This window comes from Syngnathoides biaculeatus, chromosome 19 (assembly GCF_019802595.1).
Source record: "Syngnathoides biaculeatus isolate LvHL_M chromosome 19, ASM1980259v1, whole genome shotgun sequence".
NCBI lineage: Eukaryota > Metazoa > Chordata > Actinopteri > Syngnathiformes > Syngnathidae > Syngnathoides > Syngnathoides biaculeatus.
The window spans coordinates 8600287-8616749 of NC_084658.1; the positions used below are offsets into that span (position 1 = coordinate 8600287).

Sequence of the window (16463 nt, forward strand, 5' to 3'; positions counted from 1 at the left end):
ATCTGTGTGAAGTGATTTTCAAATATTGCTGTAGATGTTCAGGCAGATGCAAGTCTGGGCTCTGCCTGGGCCGTTCAAGGACATTTACAAAGTTGAACAAAGATCAACAGTCTCCCCAGTCTGAGGTCAAGGGTCCTCAGAAACAAGGTTTCACCTAGAATTTCTCTGTATACTGCTGCTTTTTCCCTCAGCCCTTGCAGATATCCCAGGTCCTATTGTTGAAAAACATGCCACAGTATGATGCCGTCAACTCCATGCTTCTGTAGGGATGATATTGGCCATGTGAGTACCAGTGCCCGGTTTCTTTCAAACAGGTCTAAATGTTGTCTCATCAGGCCTGAAAATCTTGCATCTCATGGTCTGTGCGACCTTCAGGTGGCTTTGACCAAACTCCAAGCTAACCTCTTATGAGTCTTTTATTAGGGATTGGTCTCTGTCTGCCCACACTACCAAACAGGATTAATTGGAGAATTGCTACAAAGATGGTTATCCTTCTGGAATATTCCGCAGAGGATCAAAGGAGCTCTCACATAGCGACCACTGGATTCTTAGTCACATGCCAGACTAAGGCCCCAATGGGCCTTCAGCTCCAAAAAAAGTGAATTTCTGAACATCTTCCATTAAACAGATGATGGCGATTGCTGTCTTCATTGAGACTTTCAAAGCAGCAGATTAAAATTAAGTGTCCTAGCACATCTGTGCCTTGTACAATTCTGTCTCAGAGGTCTTCAGACAATTCCTTTAAATTTGTCTTCTGCACTATGATCTTATACGGTCGTTGAGTACGTCTAATCAACTGATTTTCTGGGCTCTAATTCAGCTGTACAAACATCTCCAGTGGAACCAGGATACATCTGATATCAATTGTGAGCTTCAAAATAAAGCCTGTGAATCCGTATGTACATGAGGAGTTTTTGGTTGTTGTTTTTTTTTTTTTTTTAAAAAGTTGAATGCTCAAAGTATTATAAAATAGATGAAATGGTTGGATGCAAACTGCAATTGGTAGGTTTAACCATATTAATGTCAAAGCATTAAGATTAAGAATTGTATTAAAATGAAGAGAAATGGAAAATAAAATCGGTGTTGTTTTTTGGGTGTAACAGAGCATCATTTTGAAAACATTATGAACTTGTGAAGAAGGGTAAATGGATCATCTTTTGGTTTTAAAAGGTTTAAGGTGAATGGTGTTTATATCTTCTACTGCACGGATATGAAAGTGGGGACATTGAGCTTATATTTCTTCCTCTACCACAACTGTCTTTTATTGCCCATTTATCTTTTGTGTCTCCCTTTCTCTTCTCACTATCTTTCAGTGACCCCCTCCCTCCCCCTCATTGTTCTCTCTTCTCGCAGGGGTGAGATGACTACACAACATACCAACATGATTACATAGTTCCAGGACATAGACAGAGGGGTCAGACCACTAGTAAACCCCCCTGACTCTTGCGCTCTACAAAAAAAAAAAAAAAAAAAAAAATATATATATATATATATATATATATATATAAGAGGCACCAACACCCAACTCTATAAACAGCATAAGGAAAGCCTAATTGTGAAAGAAGAAAATAATTGCTGTCCTTTTACTTGTTGGCGAGCTAATGTATTTATTACAGCACAGGGAGTTGTGTGCCAGGTTCAGTATGTCGCTACTAGCCCTATTAGAAGATCCGTTGTGTGTAGGCACCTTTTATATCCATCGACCGACCGTGTGCAAAATAAAGAAACATTCCATTTTCAGTCATCCTTCCTCTTCTTCATCCTCTTTCCTAAGCTGATTAGCAGGCTCCCGTCATCAAAACAAGATCCCCCCGCCCCCCACGACCAACAACCCTACAGCTACACGGGACAGCAATGGGCCCAACCACATCTGTATGAATATTAAGTGTGGGATTTGTATCACGGGTTTGAAATTGGAAATCACAAGTCGGACTAATCAGCTTTGGAGGCTCCACATACAGCATGTATTTACAGTTCTATGAATTACTGGATGCGTATGTGTGTCTTTCCTCCAGCTCCTGTCACAACAAAGGGACTGCATGCGTGCACATGCACACAAACACCTTGGCTTCCTCAATGCATTCATTCATTCAAATAAAGAGAGACAGATATAGCTCAAGACCCTATTAGGGAAAAGGCAGCCAGTGGGATTTTACAGTCTAAAGCCATTCAGTAGTACACTCAAGTGTATCCCCCCTACTCTCTCTTCACCATGTCATACATCATCCTCTTTGCCTGTCTTTGTTCAGATGAGTCAATGCTTTACTTCCCATGATCATTGTGTCTTATTGGCATCCCTCATTTAGAGACTGTAATAAAAAAGCTGGGGTGAAAAAAATGAGGAAAGACCTAGAATAAATGTATGAAAATATGCAATATTAGCAAGGGTGATGATGGGAAAAGTTTTAAAGCAGAATGTATTGCTCTGAGAGTGAGGAAATTCACAAAAACTGCTCAGGTTAAAGAGTCTTGTTTTTCATGAAATGTAAAACAAGAATTTACTTCTGCAAAATACAACTGAACAATCTGCAAAATTTCTGATGTGTGCCAACTAAGAGTCATGAGAAGAGATGCTTTTTTAAATAATAAAGTTGTTAATACCCCCTTTGCAACTAGAAAAAAACATGCTTCTACAAATATTGAACAAATTTGAAACTTGAAGAGGTTTGACAAGGTTCACTAAACTTTATTTCATGAGCTTTATTTTTCCATTCAAGTTTTTTTTTTTTTTTACATCAAACCCACCCAACCACGTCTTCATAGACCTTGTTTTATGTATTGGGTGCAGTCTTTCTAGGATAGAAAAGCTCCTTCACTAAACTGTTCACACAAGCATTTCATCATTTGTTGTGTATTTGGTACGACCCCTGCCCTATAATTCAAAATAATGACTCAAGATAAGTTTTGCTTCATTTCATTCTGAATAACTATTTTATTCAATTCAAGATACAATCTCATTGGCAAAACATGACAAAACTGGTCCCATGAACTGTGTAAAAACATTTCTTGAGAAAATTTGTTCATGTTGGGTTGCGAATGAAGCTTCATTCATATCTGATAGATTGATTTGAGCTTGGAAACATGTCGCTGACCCAAGATCCGAGACCCTTTGAACATGACACACAAATACTTGTGTACAGTAATTGTATTAAAGATAAACTGATCTGAAATTTAAAGGTGCATAACCGAGTCACCCCTCACCGCCATGAAATGGATCGGCAACAACTTGCTTCAAAAAGTCGTTAAACCTATGTAGAGTTTAATTGACGCCTCCAACTACCACTAAAACATGACCATTAATCTAGGCTAAAGGCAGGTTGGCCTTACAGTGAGCCTTTAATGACCACCATATAACTGCAGGATGAAGATTATATTTTATATTTAATCACGGCTGTAAAGACAAGTGGTTCTGCGGTGCCATCTCTCAATGTGACATTTACAGACCATAAGTGGGGGATGGCGTAGACTTGAGCAAAAGAATAGCGAGCCGCACAGGAGTTTCACCATTGTTAGGATTAGCACATTCGCACTGTCAGACATAAGAAAATCCCGCCAAGTTTTAAAACAGATCAATCTGTCAATTGAAATGGCTTATAATGCACACAGTCTGCAATGATGGTAACAGGCAAATTCTACAAGTCAAGCAGTTTCAATTCCAACCTGGTTCAATAATTTAATACAGACGATAATAACTTGGTAAAATCTCTTTCAGTGACATTCCTGGTCACATGGACCGGCACAACAGAGTCAACAAATCACAGAGTGTACAGCAATAACCATAGTACACAAACATGATTACCTTGAAAAGCTGCAGTTCTTACTCTATGAGAACAAGCTAGGTTTCAAGACCTATGGCTCCAGGATGATCTGTGATGACATCATGGTCCCATTACCGCAGACAAATAAGTCCGTGTGTTGCCATTACTGGGTTGCGACCGGCTAAGAGCATTTTTACAGGCACTCTGTCTATGTCTGCTGGTCCCTGCAAGGTTTTATTAGGTCTCATAGGGAGCTCAAACAAGTTTGGCTCAGGTGACCGAACAAAGTAGACCACTTGTCCAATTCTGCATGAGGGCTCCTTGAGCCAAATGGATGCCCCAGTTGGGCCTTTAAAAAATGCAAACAAATAGAGGATGCTGAGGATTTTCTATGACCTGGTTAGAAATTTTCTGGTGACGTGTCAAAAACATAATGTCAACAACACTGACATTGAAACCAGATGGTTATTCTAACTCTCTTTGAAAATACGAACACTATTTTGACAGAAGATCAACTTAGCAAATGTCACACAATTTTGCAGAGAGAAACATTTAATTTCTCTGTCACTGCTTCGTGACAGCCTCTAAAATGCAAAACACAGACCCCTTTCATTCAAAGAGTAATGGGTCTTATTCATCTTAAAAAAACACTATCAATTTATAAAACCAAAAATGTGACAATGATCCACGCAAGCCTTAAAACCTTTGACTTTTTTTTTTTTTAATTACAAATTTCCGCCATAGGTAATATGAATGAAATTACTTTGATCCATCTGTGAACTCGAACCATTGTTACCCCGATTGTGAAGTTATACACAAGAAATAAATTTTAATCATTGATCAAGCTCACTGGATCATCATATCAGATGGAGCCAACAATGTGTCATCATTCCTGAGGATTTTGTATGTACTCACCCATTCAGCGCTCTATAATTACAAAGGCTCTTGTTGAGATCCGATTTGTGAATTGGAGTGTGTTCCAGGCGTGAAGATTGGAAATGACAATGGTGCTTGGCTGACAGAAATATGGATGCTACTTTTAAAACAGTGGAAACTATTGCAGTATTGTGTGAGCAAACAGGCTCACCGAATGAGATGTGGGCAAGGAGAATTCAATTACTTGCCCTGCACACACTGGCTGTGCTATTAATTAGAACGGAGTTTGAACTTCTTGATATAGTTTCACCCAAGAGATACAGCACAGAAAATTGTGTTCAGCAAGCCAGTGCCTGGAAGCAGGAGCCACTGGATGGTATTCGCTTCTGGACAACAAATTAGTACAAATCTATTGCTGCCACAGAATTACCATTGTTAGTTCATTGCAATAATTTTAACGTGTACTAGGCCCATGACATATAAAGGTCAGTTTACTTTAATATTTCTCCACTTCAAAATGGCTACAATTTCTTATTTGGATACAGAAGGAATATCCATCTGATATTGGTTTTACCTTACTTGTCTGTGCTGTGATATTGCATACCAGACTAATAATTTGGCCAATACTATTTAAAATATTTCCCTCGCATTCTGCTGAGGATGCTTAAACTTGTTGGTTTAATGAGAGGGCATGTGTATAAAGGAATATTATTGACTGGTAAACAGAGTATGGATATCATGACGTAAATAATGAAAAAAAACCTGAGCTTTCCCTAAGGGAAAACTTTAATGACTGTAGGCAACATTGACTGTATCAAAGCAAAATGCTCATCCCTAATTTAGTTTTTTTCACATTATCTGTGACTCACAATAGATTATTCCATGATAGCAGTCACTTAGATCTTCCAGTTTGACCTCAAATATCGGTCCAGATTAAAAACTAAAAAAAGAGGATTAATTTTGTCTGTAACACACTCAGGTCATGTATTAAACTACAGTATGCAGGCCTGCGTGTTTGTACAGTACATAATGAAATATAGAAATATGAGAAAGGTAAGAAAGATGAGGCAGTGTGGGAGTCATGTGTTTTGCTCCTGACCCGGCTCAGGGTGGTGCGGATCTCCATCAATTTCCTCACCTGATCTATTTCTGGCAACGGCTGTACGGGAGTGCTTGTTTGCAGGATGAAAGCGACGATTCTATGCTAGCAGACTGAACTCATTTGTTTATGAGGTTAGGTTATCTATCATGTGAAGAGCTGAATGTGACCTGAAAGTTACAAAATTATGCATACTACATTATGTTGGTGACTCCAAACCGACTACATTGCTTGAACTGACTAAATGGAAAAGTTTGCCCCATGTTTTCTTAAAAATAAATGTAGACTGTGTTGTTGATCTTCATAACAAACCAGCCAGTTCCACGATGTTTTGTCCCCCCTTCCCATCTTTATAAGTTTTTTCAAGAGCATCAGAATATGTCAAGTTGTCAAACCTCAGGCACTTCCACATGAGTTGGTGCTGTTGGGTTATCTGCTTGTTTGCAGCTGCTGATTGCTTAAAGTTTATTAACAAACCATAGTGTTTGATTTAAGCTTTTCCCATCTCCCTTCTGCGTATCTCTGTGCAGAAGAACTCATGTTCATTGCAAAGCACTCCTTGCACTCTCCTTCATCTTCTTGTGAAAATTCATCAGGTATTACTTGCATGTCTTCCAGGCTTTTCATCTGAAGTATTGATAAAACACATACTGCACAAGCAAGCTTAATCAGCTTGATCCACTTGATGTTGAGTTGAAGGAGAGGTGGGTCTATATAGCGCACTAAACCCTCCCCCAACCCACATTGTTGGTCTGCTTTCAGGCTCTTTGCTTTCTTAAATGAACGTAATGGTACAAACGGAGGATAAATTGCTTTCTGCGTGCGCCATCTCATCACATCTATCCCACAGGGGCCTCACTCTGACGGGAGACGGGTGGGAGGAAAAATGAAAACAGAGGATGAAAATAATTCACTTGCTTTGCCTTGGAGATATACATTGCTATCTATGTAGAAACCGTGTGATAAGGTTGATGTACATTTGGTGCATTAGACCTCCTGCGCTATTATCACAGAACACAGAGCAGGCTGAAAGAGAAGGGCAAAAGTCAGTGTTTCCGCTTCAAACTCTAGACCTTATTTTGTAACATATACAGAATGTTTACGTGGAGTCTTTACACAGCTGGGCTATTATTAACACATAATATAAACACATTTACATCACGTAATCTATGGCAACAGGTGACAAGGAGCCATCTTGCACCAGCCATACATCCATTTCTACACCAGGAAGCCAGATTCCCAGGAGGAAAACCACACAAAAATCAAGAACATCCAATCTACTGTTTAAATTCTGCAGGTCAGTAAATTGTACCTATACTACGACTACCTCTGTTACATGCACGACGGTTTATTAGGAGTCAGAGTTGTCGTGATAGCTTTAAGAATTTTGAAGTGTTCATTTTTAAAAGCTCCTGTATAATGTGAAAGATTTAGATACCTGTATATGCTGGCTTTAATAAGAATTTTCATCAGTAGAAAAGCTTTTTGAATACCAAATTCATGTGAGTGTTTTTAGTTATTAACATGATGTCAAAATTTGCAAAACAAATATTTCACATTTCAGAGAGCTAAATGGAAGGGATGAAATATGGTACAAATGAGACAAATTACATTTTTGTATGACACTAATGTAAAAGATTAACAGTGGTGCATTTTAATAAAGAAGTCATTTCATTGCGAGGTTATTGACTAGAAAAGTAAGAAAATTAAGTGTTTCTCACTGACATTATGTTTTGCAACATTGAGAATTGTGAAATATGGTGTGGTGAATTTTTCTCGGGAAGACTCAATTAAATTGACCGAAATGTGTGGATCTGAAACTTGTTTAAACATACTGTATGTGATGTTTATTAAACAACCGGAGACACTCTGCCAAACAGGTGCACATTTTTCTCACTGTGATACACCTCGCTGAACCCGGAAATCTCACCACTTAGACCATGCAAACCCTCTTAGTTAGCCCAATGTTGATTTTTACTCTTAATTACACCAAGAATAACACATGATATAACAGCTGCTTGGAAAAAAAACATTTTGTCCGAGGATAACCAGTAGTTTTACTGTCAGGCAGGCACAGTGAGATAGCAACAAAATTCATCAGAACAGCTTTTATCTTATGTCAAACTTGAGGTGAAAAGATTTTTGCCTGATATAATTAAAGGTGGGGCGGCACAGTGGAGCAACTGGAAATCGTTGGCCTCACAGTTCAGACGTTCTGGGTTCAATCCCGGACCCACCTGCGTGGAGTTTTCATGTTCTCCCTGTGCCTGCATAGGTTTTATTTGGACACTCTAAATTGCCCCTAGGTGTGATTGTGAGTGCAGCTGTTTGTCTCTATGTGCCCTGCGATTGGCTGGCAACCAGTTCAGGGTGTACCCCGCCTCCTGCCTTTTAACAGCTGGAATAGGCTCCAGCACTCCCTGCGACCTTTGTGGGGATAAGCGGCTAAGAAAATGGATGGATAATTAAAGGAGAACTAACGTTTCTGCCCAAAAGCCACATAAACAAAGGCATATGCCAGTACTGTTAACAGATTAATATTCGGAAGACAAGAGAGGAGCTGATGGAACCATTGCCCGCGGATATGGACAGAAATAAAGAGATGAAAACACATATTCATGACTTTTCTCCCAAAGATCGAACTCAATTGCACAGTGTTTGATGGCCAGTTACCAATTCAGCCAAGTTCAAGCATCCTATTTTATCATCAATGTTTTGCTCTCTCCATTTGTATCAGTGAAAAGAGCTCAAAAGACCAGGAGTGCATTAAACATATGCGACGATTTCAATATCCTTGGAAAAAAAAACCTGAACTCACGAGATGAAAAGCAGTGGCTAACTCAGATTTTCATCTTACCAAACAAAAATGTTAAAAAAAACAGGATATGTTGGCCAAAAACGACACAAATTACACTATAGCTTAGTAAAAACATAATTAGTTTCTACTCTTCTAAAGTATTGCATGGGTCTTATTTAGGAAAAATACTTCAGTATCCATGGGGGAGCGACAAGAAAAGTTGAGATTTAAGAGATGATATTTAAGCCTACAACACGCAGAGGCACGGGTTGTAAAAGATTAATTTGTTTACCAATACATTATTGAGTGGTAGAATTTAATCAACACTACAGACGTTGCAGTCAGAAAGTGCTGCTAATCTTCTTTTGATTGCAAAACAATGAAATACAAACAATAAAAATCACAGAGGGCTTGTTGATTGCAGAGTTAGTTTACTTAAAAAAAAGGATGAGAGGAAACAAAATGTTGACTTCATAATGGCTCAGCAATCAACTGACTGAGGCAGAAGATTACATTTCACATGTTCTTATTATTTAGCTGCACGAGTGGTCCAAAAAGACCAGGTGTGTCCAGGTGTTGGTGGTGTGTGACTAATGTAAAACACGTAACAACAAGCAAATAATCCTGTTTAAACACACTGGGGAAAACATCATGAAAACAAGGAAAGGTGTCATGATCAAGGGTCGTTATTACAGTAAAGATTTAAAAGCTCAATAACATTATGAAAACAAACACAGGAACGTGAAATCAAACACAAAAAGAAGGTGTTGTCTTCACGAGGGTCGTGGTTGGGCTGGAGCCTATCCTAGCCATCATCGGGCAGGAGGCGGAGTACAACTTGACCTGGTCGCCAGCCAACCGCAGGGCACACAGAGACAAACAGTTGCACTCACAATCACACTTTGGGGCAATTCAGAGTGTCCAATTAATGTTACATGTTTTAGGGATGTGGGAGGAAACCGGTCTGCTTGGAGAAAACCCACACAGGCATGGGGCGAACATGCAAACTCCACACAGGCGGGCCGGGATTTGAACCTCGGTCCTCAGAACTCTGAGGCTAACGCTCTACGGCTGCATACATAAGATCTATAATATATTCCTGCATCTGCCCCTTTATTCTGAATGACAACTTTCTTGTCTCATGCATCAACCATCAACAAAGTTTTGAGGACATTGGTTTTATTTCTTTCTTAACAAAATAATGTTAAATTCACGTCTTATTTTACAGTTTTAATGTCAAAAGAATCCTACAAAAAAGGTATTTAATAAAGAATAAGAACAAGAAGAATAAGTTACAAGAATAAAATAATATTACAACACAAAATGTGCTGAGACCAGCAGCCATTGTCTCATCAGTTTATTAATTTCGATGCTTATAATATTACACATTTATTCTCCTAATAGTTAAAACTTTTTTTCCCTTTATACAGTTTGTGTGTATACAGTTTATTCAGTGTCCATGTATTTACTGTACAGTAATATTTCTTCGTGGATTCTCAACGCAGATTCCCACCCAGACCTCAAACTGTCTTCCAGCATGGATACTTTAACTTTATCTGTCCTGCAGAAATGGAAACCCTGGCCTTTCATCCACTTCGGAAAATGCATTAGCTACCTCGTGATCAAATTTCAAGGCTATGCAAGTGAAGGTTTTGACTGTATTTTAGAGTGGCTAGTGCAACGGGGACGAAGGAAAAAAAAAAAAAAACGTTTCTTTAAGTGTCAATCTTGGAGTTCTTGCGCTCTCATCCCCAGCCTGCTAGGCTCTCTAGAACGTCTGAGTTTCACAGGACTTCAAAAGCTTTGCACTGCTGAGCTCAATCGGCTCCATGTCTTTTTTTTTTTCCCTGCCTGCTTTGCCCCACTGCTTCCTTCCACAACGGCACGCTCCCACTCTGAGCTGTATTATAAACCTGATGGGTAATGGGAGCAGCAGTCAATCAAATAACAGTTTCAGAAGGTGATGCTTTGTTTCACGCCCGCCTCCCACAAATCCCTCAGAGGGCTGGCACCTGTCAGGCTGTCGTGCTCAAACGCACCATCCAGTGCCAGTCACCCAAACCCTGGGATCCCCTGGCAGATGGAGGAGTTAACTTCTTAGCTGCCTGTCTAAAAATTAGGTCATTCTGTTTTCCAAGGCTGACTCCTTTTTTGTAAACAAGGAGTATCAAAACTATTAAAACATTAATTGAGTCAAGTTCACCAACACGTACATCCAGCAATAAATACAGCAAAATTCATCCTGTGAGTTTAGAGTGAAATTTGTTATCTGTGTTCTATAAGATTTAAATTTAACTTGACACAAACAGAATATTGTGTTTTTGGTGTTGTCAGCTTTCTTAACACTGGAGTAGGTAATGAATTGTCAAATGTGCCTCTAGTTTCAGAGGGATCCTGCAAAGTAACAGGAAAAGCTAATTCATCAGACTGTGCATGATCCCGGTGTCTTGGTATCGCTCAGGGTTTATATACTGAGGTCTGACTCATTCCATCTCTACAGCCATTGTGACCTTCCCGTTAGTGCACCATTACCAAAGGTCTAATAGGCAGAACGCGAATATCCGGGTTATTTATCCAGCTGCATGATCTACAGAAGAGAAACAAGTGTGCAGCTTAGAAACCTCGGGTGAATCATGGGTGAATGATTTTATAATGACATTAAATGAATGTACATTTGGAAAACATAAGAGCCTAAATTGCAAAATGAAAATAAACAGTAAGAGGAAATTGGAGGCATGTGGACCTAATCTTTTCAACCAAGGGTCTGGTAAGTGTCTCTAATTAGTTAAATGGACCAAAAAGAAAAGCCTCCGCCTTAAGCGAAGATGCAAAAACAATTCATGAGTCAATACCCTTTTTTGTAACTATTAAAAACGCTCTTCTCTATTACTTTTTCCAAGTCATATATTCCTTTTCTCCCAAAACTTAAATATAACAAACAAGTGTGAAAGGAGCTATCCATGGGTGCTGTAAGTTTAAAGAGTCGAAAAGCTCCCCATAAGTGTTATGCTGAATTTAGTTATACATATGTCTAACTTGCCTGATTATGTTTACATCATAACTTGGGCAGATAATTGGCAGCAGAGAGATAGCCAGAGAGCTATAGCGATCGATAGAAGAGCATATTTAAAAGATTACAAATGTATCCAGTTTGAAACAATAAATTGTCTTTCAAATGTCAACTTATTTGCTCTTTGTGTTAAAGCTGTCAGAAATTACTTGCTATTTTGTTGACACTTAATTTCTAGCCGAACTTTCAATTTAGTCATGCAAATTATTAGTTATGTTTGTCATGAAAGGAAGCCATTAATCAAAATTTCTTTAAAACTGGATTTTATTTTTGGGGGGGCCCATTTGCAAATACGCCTCTAGACTACTTTGAATAAGAAACTGTGACTATTATTATCTCAAAAGCAGCAAGACAAATATTACAAGCATACAGCTAAGCTGGTGTACAGAAGATATGCAAAGTAGGAAACAAATATGCCACTTTGCGACATGATGCATATTTTAGAACACATCTCAACACGTGACACCTAATCAGGACTTTGCAAATACAATTCTACATTGTGCCATGTACACCCAAGTTTCAAGGAAATCATATCTAAACAGTGAAGAAAATAAGTATTTGAACACCCTGCTATATTACAAGTTCTCCCACTTAGAAATCATGGAGGGGTCTGAAATTTTCATTGTAGGTGCATGTCCACTGTGAGAGATAATATAAAAAAAATAATCCAGAATTCACAATGTATGATTTTTTAACAATTTATTTGTGTGATACAGCTGCAAATAAGTATTTGAACACCTGAAAAAAACGGTGTTTATATTTGGTACAGTAGCCTTTGTTTGCAATTACCGAGGTCAAACGTTTCCTTTAGGTGTTCACCACGTTTGCACACACTGCAGGAGAGATTTTGGCCCACTCCTCCACACAGATCTTCTCTAGATCAGACAGGTTTATGGGCTGTCGCTGAGAAACACGGAGTTTCAGCTCCCTCCAAAGATTTTCTATTGGGTTTAGGTCTGAAGACTGGCTAGGCCATGCCAGAATCTTGATATGCTTCTTACGGAGCCACTCCTTGGTTTTCCTGGCTGTGTGCTTCGGGTCATGTCATGTTGAAAAACCCAGCCACGACCCATCTTCAATGCTGCGACTGAGGGAAAGAGGTTGTTCCCCAAAATCTCACAATACATGGCCGCAGTCATCCTCTCCTTAATACAGTGCAGTCGTCCTTTCCCATGTGCAGGAAAACACCCCCAAAGCATGATGTTACCACTCCCATGCTTCACGGTAGGGATGGTGTTCCTGGGATGGAACTCTTCATTTGTCTTCCTCCAAACACAATTAGTGGAATTATGACCAAAAAGTTCCATTTTGGTCTCATCTGACCACAAAACTTTCTCCCATGACTCCTCAGTATCATCCAAATGGTCATTGGCAAACTTAAGACGGGCCTTGACATGTGCTGGTTTAAGCAGGGGAACCTTCGGTGCCATGCATGATTTCAAACCATGACGTCTTAGTGTATTACCAACAGTCACCTTGGAAACTGTGGTCCCAGCTCTTTTCAGGTTATTGACCGAGTCCTGTCGTGTAGTTCTGGGCTGATTCCTCACCTTTCTAAGGATCATTGAGACCCCACGAGGTGATATCTTGCATGGGGCTCCAGTCCGATTGAGATTGAGTCATGTTTAGCTTCTTCCATTTTTCAAATGATTGCTTCAACAGTGGACCTTTTTTCACCAAGCTGCTTGGAAATTTCGCCGTAGCCCTTTCCAGCCATGTGAAGTTTAACAATTTTGTCTCTGGTGTCTTTGGACAGCTCTTTGGTCTTGGCCACGTTACAAGTTTGTCTTTATGCAGCTAACGACCTCACACAGGTGCATCTGATTCAGGATAATACATGGAGTGGCGGTGGACTTTTAAAGGCAGACTAACAGGCCTTTGAGGGTCAGAATTTTAGCTGTTAGACAAGTGTTCAAAAACGTATTTGCAGCTGTATCACACAAATTGTTAAAAAAAATCATGCATTGTGATTTCTGGATTTTTCTTTTTAGATGATCTCTCTCACAGTGGACATGCACCTACGATGAAAATTTCAGACCCCTCCATGATTTCTAAGTGGGAGAACTTGCAATATAGCAGGGTGTTCAAATACTTATATTCCTTCTCAATCGATTTTGCAGTATAATTAAAAGTATCATGTGGTGATTTATGTTCATTTGTTCAAGCAGACACGCTTCCATTGTCGCCATTGCTGTTTCTTTGTCCCTTGTGAGGGAAAAGAAAGGAAAAACGGCTCCCAGAAATGAGTAAAATGTGCTGAGGAAACTATCTGGTGGCCGTAGCGACACTTTTGACTTGGAGAAGAACTGCAGGACGTTTTTAAAACTGCGTGCATGGCTTGCGCGCAAATATAAAGGCAAACTCGCCGTGGGAGAGCCGCAGAGATGTCAGCACGGTCGCCACACGTGGGAGGATAAAAAAAGCCTTCAAGAAAGTTCTTTTTGACTTATTTGCCTTAATAAACCAATTACTCTCAGAGATGGTGGAATAACTTTTGTCATGTATTTGGATTTCAATTGAAAAACATTTGCAAAGGAGAAAAAAAAGGAAAATATTAGCCAGATAGTCAGAGGCAATTAATAATAACAAATGTAATTGTAATACGCTAAACACATAGACTTCTCTCAGGGGAAGAACCAAATGTTTTTCAGTCAAAAGCACACATTGCTTTTTAAAGAATAATGTTTCCCTGCAGCTTGAGTTCATACTTAATAGCACCATATCCATCATGGCTGAAAAATCTTTAGGTTTAGCAGTGTAAAAATGGTTTGCTTTGGGGAAAAATAATTTCCAATAGATAGTCGAAAGATACTGATTCTGTCCTCAGGTAAAATGTCTGTCTATCTCTTGAGCAGTGGGCCATAACTGTATTGGCACAAGGATTGAACTAGTTTGGTCAGATAGTCATGTCATGTCTACTGTAATTGACTTTTATAGGATATAGGAGGGGGCATTGGGTGGTCTTAGCATGGAAACAGATCCTTGAACAACACACACTGTAGAGCTGTTACTGATTCACACACACATCTACGCAGACTAACATAAGTACCGTACGTACTACAGCCACCTAACCAAATAACAACTGTCAAATAATTGAGTTTAGCTTGACCCAATGGATTGTAATAGCACACTAAATACCTCTTGGAGATGTCCTTAACAGCAGAACACATTATATGTAGTGAATGTAATGTTCCCTGTTAAGCAGAACAAGTGTAATGTATATAGACTAAATACGGTGCATGTTTCTAAATGAGTTTCTGTACAATGTAGATTCATTACCCAAAATTGGTGGGTCAAATGTACAACGTAATGTCCTTAAGTAGTTAATTAAGGTTATAGGATTAATTAAAAAAATACCTCAAAACTAATTACCTAAAAGCCTTTAATTTTCTCAAAAGCCGATGGTGCACCTTATAATCCAGTGTGCCTTATAATGTGGTGCGCCTTATAATGGGGTGCACCTTATATATGGGAAAACTATTAAAATAGGCCATTCATTGGAGGTGCGCCTTACAACGCGGTGCACCTTATCGTGCGGAAAATACGGTATACAGCACTGTAGCGCTCCATCTACGTACTTATATACTCCGTATATATATTGTATACTATTCTATTGTAGACCTCATTAGGGTCATGGAACTGAAGCCTATTCCAGTTGACTTTGGGTGAGAGGCGGGGTACAGCCTGAATTAGTGGCCAGCCAATCACTGGGCAGGAATAGACGAGCTATCATTCACACTCACATTTACACCTATGGACAATTTAGAGTCTTCAGTGAAAGTAATGGAATGTGGAAGAAAGCAGTAGGATGTGTAAAAAAGCCCGATATTTGTGAGGAGAACATGTAAACGCTACACTGGAAGTGTCAGAGCCTGAATTTGGACCCCAACCTCATAACCGAGAACCAGGTATGCCCATCACTCTTTGTGTATTTATTGTTTGAAGTTCCTGAGAACAAACAAACGTCTCCTGTGTTTGAGCTAAAAAGGAATCTGTTGTTATGATCACAACGTTAACTCTACATAGCACTGGTGGCACACCAATATACTGTAATCTTTGCGAAACATAGAAGCTGTGAGTGAAACAAAGATGAACTCAAACAGAGCATGACTGAAAAAAAGTGTGTAAGGCTGATGCTGGAGAGGATTACCTCTGATCCTCGGATAATGAGGGGAAAAAAAGACATGAAATTACATTCTAACAAATTGATAAGATTCCTGCAGTTTTTTTCACCTTGCCTGTGGAATCTGCTGGTTGTCAAGTGTGCAGTATTTGTTATCCGTGATAAGCAAAATGAACAAATACAAACACAATGCATCTTATACATTATAGATGAGGTGTACATGAAATCACTTGTTGCAAAGTACAACAAAAGGCACAACGGTGGTTAGTCTACTTGTTGCACTTGATAATGTTTGTTTGTGTGTTGAGTCAGTAGCATTCCAACGTCCATAATTAATTTTTAAACTTACCTGTCAGAAGATGCAGGGCGACCATTGCGAGGCTTGTTGACCTGAGCGTAGAGTGCCTCGAGAGGTGGGTTGTTGTTCTGAAGATTGGAAGACGGGGGAGGGCTCTGGGGACCCTGAGGGAGATGGTACTGGTGATGAATGCCGTAAGGATCAATGGTGCCGCTGTCCACTGACGAGTCCCAACAGCCGATGCCAGCGTAGGTGTGCTCTTCGTCAGAGCTCAGGTTGGAGTGACCGATGATATCTTGAATTTCGGCATATTCCCGCTCCTTTGCCTGCTTCTCCCGGAGCTCACGCATCTTGGCCTGTATTCTAGGAATAACAGAAAAAGTTTTAAGAGATATTTTTTCAAGTAATTAATTTTTTATGGAATTAAGAACTGGGATTACTC

General features: G+C 39.5%; 1 protein-coding gene across 4 annotated transcripts in view; it reads right to left on the reverse strand.

Annotated features, from left to right (window-relative positions):
* Nucleotides 1-16463, reverse strand: part of LOC133492457 (partitioning defective 3 homolog) — a 264615-nt gene that overhangs the window by 48988 nt on the left and 199164 nt on the right. For all 4 annotated transcript variants that reach the window (XM_061804664.1, XM_061804662.1, XM_061804661.1 and 1 more), the window contains one exon: nt 16073-16384. In XM_061804664.1, the coding sequence (XP_061660648.1) occupies nt 16073-16384 (312 nt within the window). The remainder of the gene's footprint in view (nt 1-16072; nt 16385-16463) is intronic.